The sequence below is a fragment of the Protopterus annectens genome, chromosome 5.part0, assembly GCF_019279795.1.
Source record: "Protopterus annectens isolate FY-2018-M chromosome 5.part0, PAN1.0, whole genome shotgun sequence".
In the NCBI taxonomy this organism is placed as follows: domain Eukaryota; kingdom Metazoa; phylum Chordata; order Ceratodontiformes; family Protopteridae; genus Protopterus; species Protopterus annectens.
In genome coordinates, this window is record NC_056735.1 from 346,990,998 (window position 1) to 347,013,197 (window position 22,200).

A 22,200-nucleotide genomic window follows, 5' to 3' on the forward strand; every position below is an offset into this window, starting at 1 on the left:
TCCAAAGTGAAAACCTGAACATTCATGGTTTTCATTCAAGTGTCTCCACAGGGCATTTCTGTCATCCTTCTTTTGTATACTGTAAAGGTGTTCGTAAATTCTATTTCTCAGGCATCTGGTTGTTTTTCCAACATAAAATGCTGAGCATTTTGTACACTTTGCTAGATAAATCAGATGCCTGGATCTACAGTTACCCTTTTGAAACCACACTTTAGTTTTATTAATGTCTTTTAATACAATACTGGGGGCTGTTACAATACTGGGGGCTGTTCGCTACACCCATTTAAATAAATCTTGAACTTCTCTAACTCTAACTCTAATTCATTACCATTCCATGTGATAAAAATATCGTCTAGAAAACGAAAATAGCATCCAAGAAAGGGTGACCACTCTGAGTTCAAAATAAACTCTTCTTCCCAGCTTGTCAAAAAAAAGGTTTGCAAACATGGGGGCACAAGCAGCCCCCATCGCCACCCCTTTCTTTTGTCTGTAGTACTCCCCTTCAAACATTATGTAATTGTAGGACAGTACTATATCCATAAACTCCATAAGTATTAAAGTTCTTTCCCAGGAGATGCAACTTCTTTTCATAATAGTATCCTGAAACCTTACCATTCCCTCTTCTTTTGGAATACTTGAGAAAAGGTCTACTACATCTATAGTGACCAACCATTTTTCTAGTTTTCTAGACGATATTTTTATCACATGGAATGGTAATGAATTAGAGTTAGAGAAGTTCAAGATTTATTTAAATGGGTGTAGCGAAGATATAAAATTTACCTTTAGTCAAAACCAAAATTCCATTCCCTTTCTTGACACAATGATAACACTAGAGGAAGGGAGATTTAAATCTAATATTTATAGGAAATTGACTTTCAGTAATTCCTATTTAGATTATCAAAGCAGCCATCCTATAGTACAGAAAAAGAATATAGTAAAGGGCCAATGTATAAGGGTGGCCAGGATGACATCAGTTAAGAAGGACTTAGAAAGTGAATTAAAAAAGATAGGAGACTACTTTTTAGATAGGGGATATCCTTACAAATTGGTGGATGATGCAATAAAGTATGTCTCGGGAGAATGGGGAAGAAAGTATAAGCCATTATTGGGAAATGGAGATTCACTATTAAATCATATTAGTCCCAATGTTATAAAAGAAGGGAGATTAGAAACAATGAATACAGGTGAAGAATATAGCAGAGCTTGTATACTAGAATACAGTAAACATAGTGGAGAAATTAAGAAAATTCTTGACAAGCATTGGAATATCACTCGGATAGATGGGGAAATCTCAAAAATAATAGGGGAGAAACCATTATGTGTGTTCAAGAATGGAAATAACATGAAGAAATTATTGGAGAGGAAGATTCAACCTAAAGATTATAATGTTAAAGGTACCCATAAATGTGGGACATGCAAACAGTGCCAATACATCATAACAGCCCCCAGTATTGTATTAAAAGACATTAATAAAACTAAAGTGTGGTTTCAAAAGGGTAACTGTAGATCCAGGCATCTGATTTATCTAGCAAAGTGTACAAAATGCTCAGCATTTTATGTTGGAAAAACAACCAGATGCCTGAGAAATAGAATTTACGAACACCTTTACAGTATACAAAAGAAGGATGACAGAAATGCCCTGTGGAGACACTTGAATGAAAACCATGAATGTTCAGGTTTTCACTTTGGAATACTAGAATTAATTAAAGTCAATCCCAGGGGAGGAAACATAAAGAAAATAGTAGGGGAAAAAGAAATTATTTGGCAAATTAAATTAAATGCTTCTGTTAGCCCAGGAATAAATGAATACCTGTCAATCAAACCTATTTTAGAAGCCCATATATAAATCGAGTACAAAGTCTATAAATTCATGTGTTTGTAATATTATGCTTGTTTTTAATTTAAATGATTTAGTTATAACCTCTATGTATTATAGTATAATTATTAGATGGAAAGGAATATACATGAACTGATGATGTTTTTAAAAAATTATTTTAAAATAGTTAAGAAATGCACTTGCACTTTAAGACACTAATGGAACCATCATGTGACTGAAGAAGAATGTATTTAAGAAATGTTTTAGCTTAGTAGTATTGTTCTGATGAAGTCTGAATTGATGAAAGCGCTTAACCGAAGGGTTTTTAATTTGTATTTAATAAAAAGTTTTTAATAAGGTCAACTAAAGAGTTTAGTAATTGTCGTAGTGCTGGTGCTGGTGCTGGTGTTACTACTTTCGAGTGGGAACAGTGATATTTTCAAGTTCTTTTTTCGTATCTGTTGGACTGTTCCTACATTTCGTATCAATTAAATAAAATAATAAAGAAAAATAATACTCATATATATATATATATATATATATATATATATATATATATGGTTCTACCTCACATAAACGAAACACCAAAACACCGACAACGCAATAACCGAAACCACATAACCGACAGTACAAAAACACGAAATCCCACATGCCCGACAACGAAATAACCGACGGTACACAAACACGAAACCTCATACACTTCACACACCACAATCAACAAACAAAACACATTCCCCGTCCAAAAACCACATACACAACACAAGCACACCAAAATCCCTACAAACCCACACTAAACCTCACATACACAACTACCTACAACCCTAACCCAAACCCTAACCCTAAGGTCCGTCACTTCCGCACTTACCTGACCCGCTCCTAACCCTAACTCACTTATCCCGCCTAACCCAAACACAATCACTACCGCACACTTACCTGACCTGCTCCTAACCCTAACTCACTTATCCCGCTAACCCAAACACAATCACTACCGCACACTTACCTGACCCGCTCCCTAACTCACTTAACCCACCCCTATCCACACTTACCTTACTCGCACCCTAACGTCCGTCACTACCGCATACTTACACAGCCTTTTCCCATTTCGGCATCCTCGGCGTCGGTGCTTTCATCCGTCGGGTCGGTCTTCTGCTTGTCGATCTTCTAGGTCCCGTCGCGTCGGTCTTCTGCGCTGTCGATCTTCTGGGGCTCGCGATTTCCCTGTCGATGTTCCGGCGTGTTGTTGAAGTGAGGTAGAACCATATATATATATATATATATATATATATATATATATATACATATATATGTATATATATATATATATATATATATATATATTTTAAGGAAAATATTTTAATTGTTATATAGCACTTAATAGGACTTAGAGTGGTTGCAGTTGAGTTTCTAAGAAATGTGTATTTCTTAATAGTATAAAAAATCCAATATAAGCAAACAAAATGATGAAATATTGAGATTATCAAATGAATATGGTATATTTTTGGTGATGCACTATTAGATATTTTTTATATCTAATAATATAGTTCACATTTGCACTTTTGTCAATTGTAATGTGTTAGTGTGTTTTGGGGGGTACATCTCTGTTTCATAATTAAGTATGTTTAAACAAAGTTTAATTAATGTGTTTTAATTGGTTAATGAATTTATTGGTCAAATTAAGCATGGTGATGGAGTATAAAATGCTGCCTGATTTGTATGAAGTCATTTCATTGAAGGCCGGTGGGGCCGAGGTACCAGAATGTGTTAATAAAGAAAGCTTGGCAGCGACAGCAGTGCTCTGTATGTTTTTTTTTTTTTAGGAGAATTCCTGTTTTTCCATTTTGGAGCAAGTGTTTTTTGTATGAATATGAATAGCAAGATTCTAGTGGTGAAAATGTTTAGTCCTTTCAGTTTTATGTACAGGCATATCTCTCAACTGTACAGATTTTCATAGAATGTCCAGATTTTTGCCTCATATTTTTGGCCCATTTTTTTTTATAAAATTGTGATTTTCTTGCAAATTAGCAGCACCTCATTAAAGATTTAAGTTAGAAAATAATGACAGACATTTGAGTTTCAGACTTCAGACCCTTCAGAAAATTCATGCTAATGCAAAACCTGCTATTCTATAAGCTTTCTAAGTTTGTAAGAGCAGAATTTAAAAATTGTCCCTATTTTTGTGCCTTTTTCCCACTTTTATTTATGCCTTGCCCTGATTTCTTGCTTTGAGAGGTTAAGAGGTATGTATACAGATTAGGTATATTTTTATCAATCAGAGGAGAAGCTGTGATAAGTAATTATTATAATAAAGAGTTAAAGGGTTTTGTCTGGGGTGATGGGGACAAGGTGTACTGGGATAAGTTGATCTTTCCAATAGAATAAGCTGGTATAGGATTAGCTGATTTGAAAGGATATTTTGGAGCTGTACTGTTAAGTCCCATATACATAACACAAGCAGAAAGATATAATGCAAAATGGAAAGAGATGATGATGAAACAGGGGTAAAATTTAAGAAATAAAGAAAGAATAGGATTTTGTATGCAGGTCCGCAAGGAGAATAACAACAGCCATACAGAATATCATATTCATAAAGAAGCAGAGACTGTTCTAAGAAGTAAGCCAACCACGAGAATGTTGAAAGGAGATTTTGCTGATAGGGTGGCTGCAATTAGGGGTACAGAGGATAGACAAGAGAGGGCTGGAATTTACTGGAGAAAACTGGCAAGGTAACCAAGGTATTGGGAGCAAATAACTAGAGAGGCAAAGATAACTGATTTAACTGACTAGGAAGTGGCCAAGAAGACATTTGGACTGCAAGCTTCCCTTCCAGGGATTGATATAAGAGTATAGGCAAAGAGAAAGGGATAGGAGAATCCTAATTGAATGACCTGTTCTGGTAGAGCTTTTAGTTGAATCTAGAACATAAACTGCTGTAAAAAAGGAGATACTTAGTAGAGCATATAAAATATTGCACAATAACTATAAGAATTAATCAGAGGAGGTCAGAAAAGATTGGGAAGAGAGATTCACAAGGAAACAATGGAGGGACATATGTATGGGTTTCAAATATGCACCAAAGTCTAGAAGATTTTGGATTTTTGCTTGGAAGTGTTTGTATATGCATTTTGTACTCCAAGCAGACTCCAAATATTTTCCCCCAGTTATATGGCAATTGTTGGATGTGTGAAAGTAAATAAAGAGGTAATTGGAAACGTTTTTTGAGTGCAGTGAGTTGGCAGACTTTAAAAACTTCCCTGGAGAGTACTCTGTCAGAAATAGTGGATGATCAATTGGTTGTAACTAAGGAAATAATTTTTTTGAGCTTGGATACAGGATCTGAGCTGCCTAGATATAGTATGACCTTGTTAAAGGAAAACTTCATCTTAGAACTAAAAAAAATCTATTTTTTTCACACTATGGAAATTGTGGAAACAATACATGCAGAATAATGTTTTGGAGGAGGAGGCATGATATTTAAGGGAAGGTAGTAATTGAGCCATTTATGTAATGCTAGATTGATGATAATTATACAAAAGACTATATATGATGTATAATGTTTGCAGCTGGGAACATGTTAATATGGCTTTCTTTATTTTATATAAATGTATGTGTCTCTATGTCTTAAGTGATAATTCAATAAAGGTGTTAAAGGAAATGTATAGTAAGCTTACTGCTTGTTTTCATCTCTCTTCACTTAGAGACTTCATTAAAAACTGTAGGTTTCAAGAGTTGGCAGGATTGCGTTAGAGTCAACAGTTGTGTTTGCTCCTCCTTCTGCACAACACCCCAAGTTGTAGTTTAAATAATGAATGCTGACAGTACTGATTGTATCAGGGTATTAATCAACCCCATAGCTCTGTGGACTGTTTTATTCCTTTTAAGATGACATCATGGAGAAAGTAGAGCACCTACAACATGCTTTTGTTTCACTGTAAGTTAATTACACTGCTGAATTTGTGGTATTCACTTCCACTGTTAATTTTATTAAATGTGAAAAAATAACTTCAGCTGAATAAGAAATTGAAAAGGATGCTTTTCTTATTTAACTCAAAAGATTTTATCACATTTCATTTTCTCTGTGACACACAGTTGCAGTCCAGCATGATGGCAGTTAGGAATGTCACACCTAATTATCTGACTACTAGAAGGTGATAACCTCACATCACAGTACAAAATAAGCATACTTTTTTATCTCTCATTGACTCACAATAGCATTTAAAGTATTTTTAAGAGGACAGAATGCTGCAGTAACAATTTGAACATTCAGTTGCTTAGTACTGTCTGTGCAATTGGAATATGAAGGTGGTAATTTCTTGTAAGAACTGATCATTTACAATATGTTTACTGTACATTACACAGACAGTAGCTTTAGTATAGCATGTGATACAGTTGTTGAAGTGTTACTTTTGTTTTAGGGCATTACTTTGACTGAATGCTTTAGATGATGACCACAATAGAATAAAAGAGCTCCTATAAACACTGAGGTGTGCAGGAATAATCAACTTAAATGTACTAGACCCCTCCTCTTTTCTTTGGATAAAAATCTCATTAGACACACTAATCATACTGTCTGGTTATTAGCTAGACATGTAATAGTCTACAGCCCAGTATTAAACTGTGAACTTTTGAACTAGAAGAAGATTGCAAAATCTGATTAGACACACTACTGTAAAACTTCCAGGTATGTGTACACATGTAAGGGGGAATTATTTTAACTATTAATAATGAGTGTTATTGCAGTTTTAAACTTCAAGCCTCTGGTACACTTTCTAGTACACCTTAGGGTAGCATTATTAACACTGGATTCCTACATAACCTCACAGGAACTTGCTATGCTGTTGTGGCTACCTTAAATGGAGCTATCACTTTGTGTACTTAAGATTTAACCTGCTGACATATATTGTCGACATTAAAAAGCAATTGCAGAGTCTGAAAATCTGCATATCTGCATATGAAAAAAAGTTCTCTAAATTAGAAAACTGCCACGATAAAATGCTTCCTAAGGTCAACCTGTTAGAGAAATGTTGTACCTGTCTGAAAGAATCCCTTATTATATTAGCAAGAAGATCTAGGAGAGACAGTCTCATTATTTGAGGTTTGAGGAAGGACCATCCTAATGATATTCTGGTTGAGGTAGTTCAAGAAATGGTTAATGTTGTGTGTGATCCTTCCAGTGTTGTTTTATTTTATGAGGTAGATAGACTACACAGAGCCATTCAACCCCCAGGACCATCCTCCTAGGCTATTGTATTTAAAATTAAGTGCAACAATTTTTTTCCAGGTTTGTTTAGATGCTGAAAATATAATTCGTTTGAATGGTATTGATATATTCTGAAAATTTCAGCGGACTTATTTAAAGAGGTTATGATACAAAGAACTAATATGATGTCTAAAATCCAAGCTGCTGATTCAGCGTGGTATCAGATTTAAAAATAACATTTTTCTACTGTGGCATTTCCATGAAAGGAGATCAACTATAATCTTTGAATATCTTACAGATTTCACAGATTTGTGATGAGTTGGTCCAGTGTAATTTATCTCATATAACATTTATGCTAACCCTAAGACAAGTCCCTACAGTTATGAGTTTCATTGTCTCTCAGTCCCTAGTTTTGGCTGACCAGTTGCTTGTTTTCATTCGGTAATCTTATTGCTGGGTAATGTTGCTCCATTCTCCACAATATGAGTACTTATTCATGGGAACTTCTTTTCTGGCATCTTAAAAATGCATTAACAATTCTGCAGTGTTCTACAGTGGATATAAAAAGTGCACACACCCCTGTTAAAATGCCAGGTTTTTGTTATATAAAAAAAAACGAGACCACAATAAATAATTTCAAAACTTTTCCCACCTTTAATGTGACCTAACACTTCTACAATTCAGTTGAAAAACAAACAAATACGTTAGGGGAAAACATATAAAAAATAAAAAAAATGTACAATACGCTGGTTGCTTAAGTGTGCACACCCTTAAGCTAATACTTTGTTGTGTGTGCACACCCTTAAACTAATACTTTGTTTAAGCACCTTTTGATTTAGTTACAACATTCAGTCTTCTTCTATCAGCATGGCACATCTTGACTTGGCAATATTTGCCCACTCTTCCTTGCAAAAGTGCTCCAAATCTGTCAGATTCTGAGTGCATCTCTTGTGCACAGCCCTCTTGAGGTCACCCTACAGATTTTCTATTGGATTTAGTTCTGGGCCATTCCAAAACTTTAATTTTTCTTCCAGTGAAGCCATTTTTTTGTTGATTTGGATGTATGCTTTTGGTCATTGTCATGTTGAAAGATGAAATTCCTCTTTAATTTCAGCTTTCTAGCAGTTGCCTGAAGATTTTGGGCCAAAAGTGACTGGTATTTGGAACTGATCATAATTCCCTCCACCTTGACTAAAGCCCCAGTTCCAGCTGAAAAAAAGCAACCCCAAAGCATGATACTGCCACCACCATGGGGATGGTGTTCTTTTGGTGATGCAAAGTGTTGTTTTTGCACCAAAAGTACCTTTTGGAATCATGGCCAAAAAGTTAAACTTTGGACTCATCAGAACATAACACATTTTCCCCACAGGCTTTTGGGAGACTTGATGCATTGTTTTGCAAATTTTATCTGGGCCTGGATGTTTTAATGTGTAAGAAAAGGCTACCGTCTTTCAACCCTACCCCATAGTCCAACATATGGAGAATACGGGAGATTGTTGTCACATGTAGTACACAACCAGTACTTGCCAGAAATTCCTGCAGCTTCTTCAGTGTTGCTGTAGGTCTCTTGGCAACTTCCCTGACCAGTTTTTGTCTTGTCTTTTCATCAATTTTGGAGGGGCGTCCAGTTCTTTGCAACATCACTGTTGTCCCATATTTTCTCCACTTTTTGATGACTGTCTTCACTGTGTTCCAAGGTATATCCAATGTCGTGGAAATTTTTTTGTACCCTTCTCCTGACTGATACCTTTCAACAATGAGATCTATTTTATGCTTTGTAAGGTCTCTGTGAACCATGGGTTTTGCTGTAGCAGGCAACTGAGTAAATGTCAGGAAAATCCTACTAGGACAGATGACTACAAACTGGGAGCCATTATTGAATCCCATACCCAACACATTTGTAATTTAAAGGAGTGGAGTTTTCTTGAGGCTTGACCTGCTCACCAGCATAATTTCTATAAATATTGAAATACCTACCTGCCATTTGTAGTATGGTTGACATTGTCTGTGAACTTAGTTGGTTGGGCATTAATCTCTTTACAATGATTTTGAGTCAGGTATTGAAAAATTTTGTATGTAATGTAAATGTTTTGTTGCGGACTTCTCATAGGGTTGGCATGGCAAGTCACATATTAGTATTTTATTTTATTCTATTTCATTTTAGTTCCATAAACTCAATTTTCAGATGGGTATTGTAGACATTCAGGTTAATTTATCCTGTCTCACTGTAATACAGCTGCTGGAGACTAAGTGTGGTGTGTATACACATGCAGAAGTTGTATTGTGAATTATTTCTTTCATCTTGGAAACCTGTATTTAGATTAAACAGCTTAGTAATCATACTTCAACTGTTAATATAGTACCCACTATTTAACCATATCTACTCCAAGTTATATTATTTTCATTCTAGGTTTGATCAACTTTAGGTTTATATTGATTTATTCTGTTCTTATCATGATTAACTTGATATAAACAATTAGTCACTATAACCTTCTTTAGTGTCAGTTGTTTGTGCCACTGGGCTCCCCCATTTGAACAAAAAAAAACTGACTTGAATTGCAGACAGTAAATGAATGCTTTCTTTTTGGGACTTTTGTGTGATTATGTTACAAATGGTTAATGCACAGTTTTCTGTCAGGTTAAATAACTTCCTTTATGTTATGTGAACCAAATTTCTTTCTCACAATTTGTGGTTTATATAGTTGTAAGCTGTTCAGAATAATTGTGGATCTTTGGCCCAAAAGTTTTAAATATTTTATTTTGGTAACACGGTGTGCATATTATAATTAATTTTTTCCCTAACATATACACCAGTTATTCTTGATTTTGGGCAGTTCAGAGCAGCATGTAATCAACACATGTTTCTGTCTTTCTTGAGGATGAAGTTCATATAATTGTAAGTACATTTGCTAATTTGTTTTAATTAGTTTGGTTTGGATTGTGGTATGTGTTTTTATTTCTTCAACTTTACAAATCAGATTATATCAAAATTAAAGTAATTATTTATGGAATCAAGGCAGACTATTACGTTGGAGTTAATTCATTATCACAACACACAGATAATATACAAGGAGTAGTCGCACTGGATTTAAGCAAAGCATTTGACTGAGTTTATGAATGAAATACTGAACTCCTCTTTGGCAAGTAGCATCAACATTTCACTTAAATGACTTAAAACCAAGTGCTACAAAAAGCAATTCATTATCAGTTCATAGTCTTAAAGGCGATTATAAGGGGATATAATTAAAATGAAATGTTAATATCTCTTTTTTAATGTGATCATAAAAAGACATTTCTGTAAATATTGTAAATAGTTTACTTACTGATATATCTAGTTGTATGTTTTGCATGAGTTCTATTACTTTATTATTACGCTCTATAGATATGTTCGATACCTTTTGAAAAGTTCAACAAAATATTTTGAAAAAAAAATAGTTCATAGCTTTGATCCTCTGCACTAACTGCCAAACTGTCACATCATGCTATAGACATCAATGTAGGGGTCTCATCATGTTATGTAGATGACATAGGTGTATGAAACTCAGCATAACACAAGGATGCTACAGTGCTGCTGTTGTGTGTTGTACTGTAATTATGCTCGAGCTTTAAGACAAATGAAAGCTAGAAATGTATGGTGCACTGCAGCAGTATAGAAAGTGTTTAGAAAGATGCTATCATACTATCAGAGGCGCCGGAAGTTGTTGAAGACTGGGGGGGGGGGCACTTAGTGATCTAAAAAGGGTAATTTTTAAAAAAATATTTACTACCACAACATAGATTCACTTGGAGGACATTTTAAGCTTAGCCAATTTCCCTTTTGGTGCTTGAATTAACATTTTCTAATTGGTCTTACCTACCCCATGGCTGATAATTGTATATTAGCCCTAGTGAGAATAAATGTGATCATACTATAGATAATTTGAGTGGACCCATGTAAGGGATGCAGCATTTAGGAACTGCCTCTATCCTTTAGTGGCTTGAGAGGCAATCCTAGAATACATTTTCTATTACTCATCCTTAGATCCAAGTTGCATTTGAATGTGGACAGGGATAAGCTTTGTTTTACACAACATTCAGTTTAAATACCTGGACTGAGTATTTCTGATGCCATTTGACTTGATGTTGAGTAGGTCCATCTGTATTAGGTCAGAGGATGCCTTGTATGCCAGACACATGTCACCTCTAAGCACTCTGTAGGATACTGTGTATAGTGATAAATCTTTGAGGTGGTCCATGCACGACCTATTGTTTAGGACCTGTATCCTTTTAGTAAGGTATCTTTGTGAGTATTCCAATTGTTGCATGGGTCTGGACAGATACATGCCAAAGTAGGCATTAGACAAAATGATTGACCTAACAGTCACTTCTGCTTTCGTGCATGCAATCACTCTCTCTCTCTGTTCAGTTCATTCAATTCCAATCCACTCAGCATGCCACTGAAAACCATTCTGCTTGCCACGCTTTCTAGCGGAAGTATAAGTTTACAATATTATTATTCCAGTCAGGCTTTTAATTACTGTATTTCAATTAAAATCATATCAATACAATGTTTGTGGTATGGTATAGTATAGGGTACAGTATTTGTCAGGTCTGTTTGTAATAGTAACTCTCAAGCAACCAGAAACTACATTTATCTGGCATCTACCAATCCCCATGGGTGCCGGTTAACTGAGAGTTTACTGTACACTTTTAAAAATAAAGCTATCTGTAATAAATTCACTTGCTCGGCTGCAGGGCCTATTAATGTTAAAAGACTATAGGACCCCAGAGCTCCAACATAGCCTGCCATCCACTGATTCTAGAAACTCGACAAGTGATACTAGAGATCCTTTCACTTAACTTGTAAACTTACACATAATTCACTGTATCTGCACTCATATACGGAAAATACAGTTTTTTGCAGAACTGAAGATTTTTCTAACTTCATAATGAAGCAGCATCTCCATTCTCATTATTTTCTTCCTGATTTCTGGGTGTTTATCCATCTTGCTTTTATAGTTCTTTATTTCCTTCATGGCACTTTCTGTTCAGTGTTCCATTTATTTCGAATTAAATAATTTCTGGCACTTCTGGCAGATAGTTCTTGTTTGTAGAGATGGAGATTGTGTGTTGTGTGTATTTGTGTGTGTGTGTGGGGGGGATTTATATTACACACAAAAGAGATAAGATAATACCAGATGTGACAAATACTCATTCTTCATAATGCCATTAAATAACAAAGTAAAACTACCTTGAAAGGGGACGAAAATGGATCTACAGTAACAAAACTGCTGGAAGTAGCCTGACAGTTGTAATGAAAATAACATGTTTTTAATTCTGCGAATAATTTTCATTCTGTCTACCTTACATGAGCAAAAAAGAAATGCACTGACATCTGGGTTGTATACACATACACTGCACAGAAATGCTGACAAACTGATATTCTTGTTCACATGGAAGAAAAAAAAGTCACTCTAAATTGAATAAAAGACTTGTGGTTTCTCATCTACTTGAAAGATCTATTGACAAACTTTCATATGCGTTCTCCATTAAAATGCAAAGCACCTGAAAGTAGAAATGTACTGTCCAGGCACAAATATCTTTTATATTTCCACCTCCATTTTGAAATTCCCCTTCTATACATTGTATTAAAGATAAGCTGACACAGAACATATACACAATCTTTTACAGCACTCACAAGTCAAGTAGCTACAACTTCATAGCCTTATGTCTCTAAAACATTGTAATATGTGGTTCAGAAAATTTGAAGAGGATAAACCTTTCATAAATGCTTCTTAATACTGATTATGTTTTGGGTTAGCATGGTAAAGGAAACATTTTCTGGAAAATGCAAGAAGCTGTGAGAATATTTTTGTTTCTTAATAAAGAGCTGAAATGTGTTGTTTTAAATAGAAACAAAATATTTGATAGTCACAGTTGTAAAGGAAATAAATTAAAATTCAAACCTCTAAAGAAAAGCTGTGGAGAATCAACATGCACAACTTGCGCAAAAGTTTTTAACACATTTTATCAGTTTTATTCTCCTAGACAGAAGGTATCTAGAGAGAAGTTCATCACCCTGATAAAGTTGTCCCTGGGAAAACTAAAGTTATACCATTTGTTAATAAATGTATGTTATATTTATCCTCTGGTTGCCCACAGCTTTTCTTTATTGGTTTATAATTTTATGGTTTTATAGATCACATAGAATTTAAAATTTGCTATTCTTGAACTATGCCTTGAATGTTGTTTTTCAACAAATCAGCATTAGTAGAAAACTTGCGTCTCAATCGATTACATTTGTCTGATTGCAGAAACTGACAATTAGTCTATCTAATATTCCTTTTAGATACATTAAGCATTCAACCTCCCCTACACCTCTACCATTCTCCACCTGTTCCCAGCACAAGAATCTGATAATCTATTGGCCATTTTGGGCCAATTTCTAGCTCTTTCAAGTCCCCCTGTAGAAAACCCGCTTTGGCGCGTTTTTTGCGCTTGTTACTACTCAGCCAAGCTCCTTGTGGTCCTGCAGAGTGGTGCTAGCAGCAGAGAGGCTAAAAGAGCGACTGCTAACCTGATAAAAGTGTTTTTTTTTCCTGCTACTACCCGGGCGACTGTCCGATCTAGCTAAACTGCAAGTATTTCTGCTTCTTGAGCTGTTTTAAACTGTTTAAAGTTGTTTTTGCACCTGCACTTTTAAAGTTTGTCCTGTTTGTTGCATATACCTGTTGAGGCTACACACTCAAGTGCGCTAGCCTGTGTTACATATTTATTGCATTTTCCTGCTGTTTGTTGCAAAAAAGAAAAAAAAACAAAAAATTATCCTTGTTTCACGTCTTTCCTGACCTAGAGTAGTCCAAATACAGGCTTTGCTGTATTCTGGACTTTTGGAAAGTTCCTGTGTTGCCCATTTCCTTTCTTGGATAAAGGGAGGCTTCTTTGTTCACCAGTGGCAGTGGGGAGCTTAGAGCAGCCTATCTATCCCTGGAGGAGTGTTCCCAGCACAAGAATCTGGTAGTCTATTGGCCGTTTTGGGCCAATTTCTAGCTCTTTCAAGTCCCTCTGTATAAAACCCGCTTTGGCGCGGTTTTTGCGCTTGTTACTACTCAGCCAAGCTCCTCGTGGTCCTGCAGAGTGGTGCTAGCAGCAGAGAGGCTAAAAGAGCGACTGCTAACCTGATAAAAGTGTTTTTTTTCCTGCTACTACCTGGGCGACTGTCCGATCTAGCTAAACTGCAAGTATTTCTGTTTCTTGAACTGTTTTAAACTGTTTAAAGTTGTTTTTGCACCTGCACTTTTAAAGTTTGTCCCGTTTGTTGCATATACCTGTTGGGGCTACACACTGAAGTGCGCTAGCCTGTGTTAGATATTTATTGCATTTTCCTGCTGTTTGTTGCAAAAAAGAAACAAAAAAAAATTATCCTTGTTTCCCGTCTTTCCTGACCTAGAGTAGTCCAAATACAGGCTTTGCTGTATTCTGGACTTTTGGAAAGTTTCTGTGTTGCCCATTTCCTTTCCTGGATAAAGGGAGGCTTCTTTGTTCACCACTGGCAGTGGGGAGCTTAGAGCAGCCTATCTATCCCTGGAGGAGTGTTCCCAGCACAAGAATCTGGTAGTCTATTGGCCGTTTTGGACCAATTTCTAGCTCTTTCAAGTCCCCCTGTATAAAACCCGCTTTGGCACGGCTTTGCTCGATTTTGCGCATAGTGCAGCATCGGGCAGCTCTGCTTAATTGGGTTTAAACCATTCTCGGCTCCACAAAGTCTGCTCTTCACTTTTTCCCTTAGAACTGATCTAGTTCTCATAATAAACACCCTATTCCTACTCTAAAGCCTGGCACTTGCTCACTAAAGCAATTATATAAGTCAGCAGAAAAAAATTAAAAGCACTACACCCGCACAAACTCTCCTTGAGTACCTTGTTCCCCATTGGCCCTTTGTTTTAATTATAAAGGAATTCACAATACTATTCTAGCATGTCCAAAGGTCAGTTGTCAATCTCCTCTCCGGTCCAGCTGGTGAATCTGGGAATCTTGAGGCAATGTTACAACTGCCTCATGTACACAGACAACCCTCTCCTCCCAACAAATTTCAACACATGTGAGAGATGCAACCATATAGCCAAACTGGAGGCTAAGCTCTCTCAACTGAGTACTGGCGTAACCAGTCAGGAGGAGAAGGAAACCACACTCACTACAATTCCAGTCTCACATAGACCTACCACGACAGCAAACCAAACACATAATCACACAAAAACATACTCGGAGGCTCTAAATAAAAATCTGCCTAAGCAGCGGAGACCTCCCAAGCAGTCACCCAAGCAACCGCTACCCCAAAACAAAACACATGCAACACATAGCTCACAAAGCCAGTGTGCCGAACAGTCACAGCCCTTAAGGCTAAACAACACACCTGATACACTTGTAATAGGTGACTCTGTCATCCAGCACACTGACGTCCCGCTCACCAGGCTGAACAAGGAGAAGGTCACAGTGAGCTGCCTGTCGGGCGCTAGGATCCGCCACATAACACAAGCACTCAGGTCACTCCAAGACAAGTACAAATATGACTCAGTCATTGTCCATGCTGGTGTGAATGACCTGAGACGTACCTCCCTGGACTACATGAAAAGAGACATAGAGGAGCTCTCTGAGCATGTAGCCTAGGCCGGTATGACCCTGACCTTGAGTAGCATCTTACCCTCACCAAGAATGATGCCACAGTATGAAGACAAGATGATCAATTTCAACAATTGGCTTAAGTATTGGTGTCATTCAAAGGGGATCAAATGCCTGTCAGCCTGGGAGGACATGCTTGACAAGCAAAAGTCCACCACCAAAAGGGCAAATATCTATCTCAGCAGAGTGCTGCCCCCTGACATCTCAGATGCTCAGGTAAGAGCCGCCCTCTCCAAAGCAAAAAACACAGCATCAATGGGACCAGACGGTGTCCTGGGCTGCGTCCTACATGAACTCCAAGAAGAGCTAAACCCAAACATAAAACTACTGTTCAATCTCAGCCTTACTACAGGATATGTACCCAAAGAGTGGCGTACAGCAACAGTGGTCCCTCTCCACAAACGTGGTGCCTCAACAGATCCTGGAAACTATCGCCTCATAAGCCTGACTAGTTTGGTCTGCAAAGCTATGGAAAGGATCATCATGGACCTCATAAATAAAGATATTGGGGACCTACAGACACTGGATCCTACCCAGTTCGGCTTTGTTAAGGGCAGATCCTGTCTCTTAAACCTTCTTTGAAACAGTCACCAAGGCCATTGACGAGGGGAAGGTGGTCCACACAGCCTACCTGGACCTCACAAAAGCCTTCGATACAATACCCCACTTGGGCATTATAGATAAGCTCACCAGCTTAAATATAAACCCCTATGTCACTAGATGGGTTGCAAACTGGCTCAAGGACAGAACCCATATGGTTAGAATTGCTGGAGCCATGTCAGACTCCAAACCAGTTACAAGTGGCATCCCACAAGGCTCAGTCCTGGGACCTCTCTTGTTCGGTATATATTTCTCGGAGGTACAGGCCAACACGGAAGGACTGTGGCTGACCAAGTTCGCAGATGGCTGCAAACTAGGCGCCATAATCGACTCTCCAGCCGACACAAGCATCCTACAAAAGGGCCTCATAGAAACAGACAACTGGTGCCAGAGCCATGGCCTCAGGCTAAACGCCAAAAAGTGTATAGTCATCCCCTTTGGCAAAAACAAAGTGCCCACAAATTACCACATAGGTGGTAATCCATTAAGTACGGAAGAAGTAATTAGGGACCTGGGGACCCAAGTTGATAGCAATCTATCATTTGAAAACCACGTGGCCAAAGTGGTTAGAAAAACATTTTATATAGCCCACCTAATCATGAAGGGATTCACATCTAGATCAGGGGAGGTCATCGTGCCTCTTTACTCATCCCTCATCAGGCCCATAATTGAGTACAATGCCCCTTTTGGGATGTACCTTACCAGACACCTGCAGCAACTGGAAAGACCCCAAAAGTACCTCACCAAGAGGATCAAAGGGCTCAAACAGATGCCATATGCTGCCCGGTTAAAGAAACTCCAGCTCTACTCAGTGGCATACCGCCTGCTCAGAGACGATCTGTGCCTGACGTATAAAGCCATGTCCAACCCGGAATTAATGGACATGCTGCACCTCAGAAAATCCAAATCCCATCGGGCTACGTGCTTGAGAGACTTGAACCTCAGCACTGAAATAAATAGGACATGCTGGAGGGACAGATTCATAATCCAGAGGCTCCCTTCACTCTGGAATAAAATCCCAGTCCAGGTTAGGCAGAGTCCCTCATTGACTCTCTTCAAGAGGAATCATGATGAGTGGATGGGAGATCGTAGGTTTACCCCGGGTATCACTTCTGTGTCACTGTTAGACAGAGGCACAGTATACTAACCTCGAAAAAGGGCATAGCAAAATTAATTTAAAATGGGTGGAGAAAGCCAAACACACTCTGGCTAGGCTTATAAATGCCCTAGGGCAGATAGCGTAGTATGAACCTATGAACCTATAAAAAGACATAAAAGATGAGAAAGAAGAGAGGTAGCTAGGAATGGTGTGGATAGAGAAGTAAAGACAGTATCTGATAAGACTAGAAGTGGTTAAGAAAAGAAGAGAGAACAGCACTAGATGAACGGTAAGGGGCAAATGAGATAAAGAAGACATGGAATGGGACAGTGCAATCATATATGAGAAAAAAGGACAGGCTAGAGTGGGTCTGTGTTCAGCCATCGAATGACATGACTCGTCGAACATGCTGTTCATCAAGCCATTCAAGTAAGATCGCATTATGTTAGGAATCAGGAAATTTGCCCTTTCCCCCACTGTAATCCAGTATCGGAGTTGGTATACATAATTAGCGGGGGGGGGCCCCCCCCCCCCCATGAGGAGTTTCACTGAATGGCATTTTCAACGTAATGCCATTCAACGATTTTTCTATTCGATGGCTGATCATAGACCGAGTAATGCCAACTCAAGAGATACACAGAAGCAGGCAAATGCTTAATTTGTGGAGGCAGGAATAGGCATCTTAAACAGCAATATGCAGGGTGGAATGAGTAAAACTGTGCACTGTAGACATTCACTGTTTTTTTATGTAGTGCAGATTCTTATTATATGGTACATGAGAAATCTAGACTTGGTAATGTGTACAACTTAGTATGCTGTTGGGTTTATATGAAAATTAAAATATCTGTAACATGCCCTTTTCTAACTACACATTACACTGAAATGCTCTTAACCAGCATAAAAACAAACTGGAAGTGCATTCTGGTAGTCAGCTGAAGGCATTTTCTAGAGTTGCTTATTTTAGGTATTGTCTGAAGGAGGCATTTAAATGTATTTCTGAAAGTAAAATATGAAAATCTTTTTTTTTTTTTCCAGATGGTACATACCACTGTTCATTCTCATTTTCCTTATGATGCTGTGCTACTCTCGGATTATATATATGGCTAAGAAAAGGGTAAGTCTGTTAAAATATATTTTAGGAAAATCTGCAAATACTGTTCAGGCCACTATTTTTGTGCCTCATATATTCTCCTGTGAACTTTAGCCCTGAAGCTTGCTAGTTTAAAGGTTTAAAATAATGAAATCTTATATAGTGTTGCACTTTCGTAATTCTCTTCTTTTAGCTTATTGAGTGCCATGGCTTCTAGAGTTAACATAAAAGTGTGAGAATGATAAAGCTGACCAGCAGTTGGCATAATCCTAAATGAAAGTTTTTCTGATGCCATCCCTTGGGCTTACAATAATTTAGTCTTTTTCATGTATATCGTTTTCATCTGGTTATGTAACTACAGAAGTTATAGAAGCCAGACATCAGAATTTTGAGTTAAGCAGATGTTATAAATACGGAGAAGAGGTGTGGTAAGGAAGTCTTTATAGAATGATATAAATCAATGGAGTAAGTTGTCTGCACCGGGGGTGTATCCAGGAGTATGTTTTCTAGTAGGGGGTCAAGGTCTTTGTGATTCATTTTCTTAAAACAGAATAGGGTAAAAAGAGGCGGCCAGGTAATTTGGGGGAAGAGATAGAGGTTGCAATACTGGAGAGGTAGCTGAATTCTTTGAGAAAGCCTGAGGTTCAGAGTAGGTTTTGAGAGGTGTGGATGGTGATAAGGGAAGGGGTGGGATGTGTAGATTTTCTGGCTGTGAGATTTACGTCCTATCAGAAATGCTTAAGTTTATCAAGCAGAGCAAGTTATTTGTGTTTGACATAGTTGGTTTTGTGCCTGCACATGGCTTACTTAGCCAGGTTACATAGAAATAAAGGAAGTAAGATTTTCTGGTGAAGGATTTTGTCTCCACAAAGATCATCCTTGTCCATAAGTTTGAGCAGAGATTTCATTTCAGTGGTTAGCAAGTGGTTTTGTTGTATTTGAAAAGACACTGTGTGAGAGGGAAGAAATTGTCTTGAAGATAAAGAAGGGTATGTGTAAGAGCTGTGGTAGCTGAGTTGTGGTTCTGTACGTTGGTAATGGGAGACTAGTCGAAAGTTGCTAGGTATTTTTTGGGGTTTTTTCTGTATTGATGTTGGATCAGGGTCTGAAGGTAAATAGTTGGAGGACAGTTTTAGTGACTGCAGAAAAGCAGAAGACAATATGTTGAAGAAGATTTGGGACAGAAAGGAAGAAGGCAAGAGGAAATGAGAGCAGCCAGCAGCAGATGGAGGATTGTGCAAGGAAATTCTTACAGCAAATAGGCACAACAGTCAAAGAAGGTAGGAGAGTAGTTCTGAATTGAGAGAGATGGCGACAGTTGACGTAACACCCTGATTCCATGGTGGAATGGAGAAAAAGGGGTTTGATGATGACAATTATGATTTTGGTGACTGCTGGATAATTTGGAAGCTTATTTGGTAGTGGTTACTAAATAAGGGTGGAAGAACAGATATGTCAGAGCTAATGGGCAGGTTGTTAGTTATTAGCAGATCCAGGGGGGAGTACTTGTTTTGGAGATTTGGATGGGTAGTGACATTGACTAACTGCATAATGTTGATATTGACTAAGAATTTGGCAGTGTCATTTCTCAGGGGACCTAGGTAGTTTAGATTTAAATCGCCTAGAATAACAATATTTTTATAGTTGTGGGTACCTGAGGTGATAGTAAGAATGAAGGGGTTAAATGTGTCAAAACAGGCTGGAAGAGAAAGGAAAGTAACTGTATTAGCCACTTGAGCAATTATAATTTGCTTAAGGTGTTTTTCACAAAGTATGAAAGTGCCCCCACCTTGCCTATTGCCAGGTCTTGTGCCTTGGAAGTATTTCTAGGAGAGACATAGATACTGAAAATTAGAGTTGTTTTATTTCAGCCATGTTTCAGTGATAGCTGTGATATAGGGTGAGTGGGTTGCATGAAAGATGTTTTTTGGGTCAAGTTTATTAGAGATGCTTGAGGCATTAATTAATACACAGGAGATAGTGGATGTGTTGGGAAAAGTTATGGGTGTTTTTGTGATTGGGGGGACGCAAACTGGATTCATTGTTGGTTCTGAGGAGGAATATGAGCAGGAATGGGGTGAATTTATACACGTGTTTAGGAAATTTGAGATTAAGTTGTTAAGGTTTAGTAGGTTCAGAGAAGATAAGGTAAAGCGAGTGTGAAGTTGGAGTTATTTGTGAGTGGAAGGTGGAGAATGGTGTGTGCAAAAGAGTGGGTTATATCTTGTGGTTCAAGTGAGTGATTGTGGGGTTTTGCAGTAGGCTAGTGAAGGGAAGGTTGAGAGCTGGGATAAGAGACAAGGTTACTTGATGGTACAGTTTAGTCGATCAAAGGGAGGAGGAGTAAGATAGTGAGGTGGAGAAGCATTGTAGAGGGCAGAGGTAGACAAAGATTTCTGAAAGTAAGTAGTATACGTTTGTGATGTTGAGACATGACCAGAAAGTATATATGGGAAATTGAAGGGGTTGAGAATGATGTGTTTTGTGTTAGTGGATTTATTTAAATGTGGATGGTGATGAAATTGGATGGAAGTTTTTGGTGGGTATATATCACATTAAGGTAGTTGTGGAAGTGGGATGTAAGGTTAATGAACTTATATTTACATTTAATAGGTAGGAAGAAGTGGATGGGAGGAGGGTGGATACAGTGATGTATAGACTAGAAAGCCTGGGGATGGCTGAGGAACTGGGATGGGAAGGGAGTGAAGAAGAACACATCTCCCCCCAGCTGGAATCGCTCTATGAAAGTATGCAAGGTGGATGCAGGTAATATAATGGTCAAACCACCAAAGCACAGTAGTGGTCAGACAAAAAAAGAGAACAGTATATAAAAATCTGCCTCCTTATTTGTTAAAGCTGTTCAACTTCAAGATCAGAAACAAGTGTACAGTGTGAGCATCTCTTAAACAAGGTAATGAGAATGAGTCACCTCGCCAGCTCTTGAGTAAATGCAGCCTGTTTCCCCTAGGTCAGGAGGATGAGCTATTAAACTGTATTCTGCCTAGATGAGGGGTAAGGAAGCTTTGAGTCTAATGCCTTATTTACCACATGGAATAGAGTTTCAGTAATAAAGTTTTACAGAAGGATACATGCCTTGACAGATTTGCATAGGAGTGGCCATAAATTGCTTTTATTTTGTTTTTAGTTAAAGGTCGAACTGCTAATATAATAAAAAAGCAGGGATTCCCTTTGAGCAGTTGGCAGATAAAACTAGAACAAGTGGCTTGACAGACTTGCTTAGGAGCGACCAGAAATCGCATTTACTTTCTTTAAGTTAAACACTGAACTGCTGGTAAAATAGAAAAGGGAGGGTCAGGACCAACCAGGGATTCCCACTGTGCCATCTGCAGCTCCGCAGAGAAAAATTTAAATTGAAGGATGCCTTTGTTCTATGGCTTAGCAGTAAAGGGAGAAGAAACAGGATATATGGAAAGGAAGAAAGTCATCTCCTGTTAAATTGCAAGTATTATTTTATGTCTAAAAGGCATTTAAAAATCTGCTCTTTCTTTGCACACCATATGTGTTTCAGACTATCTTATTAAACCACTCTATGGAAGCACCAGGTATGGCCCAATATTTCCACTTCTGGGTTAGACATGGGAATATGGATTTGAGGAGATTAGGCTTATGTCTCACAGGATGTTGCACATTGTCTAATTGGCTGTTGCAGTCGTTGCCATGTCAGGCTGTTTAGTATCTATTTCGGGATGTGGGCTTTCAAACAAAATGCCAGTCCTAAT

General features: G+C 37.9%; 1 protein-coding gene across 3 annotated transcripts in view; it reads left to right on the top strand.

Annotated features, from left to right (window-relative positions):
• Positions 1–22,200, top strand: part of LOC122802621 (cyclic AMP receptor-like protein A) — a 3,720,933-nt gene that overhangs the window by 2,731,842 nt on the left and 966,891 nt on the right. For all 3 annotated transcript variants that reach the window (XM_044072312.1, XM_044072313.1, XR_006364962.1), the window contains one exon: positions 18,406–18,484. In XM_044072312.1, the coding sequence (XP_043928247.1) occupies positions 18,406–18,484 (79 nt within the window). The remainder of the gene's footprint in view (positions 1–18,405; positions 18,485–22,200) is intronic.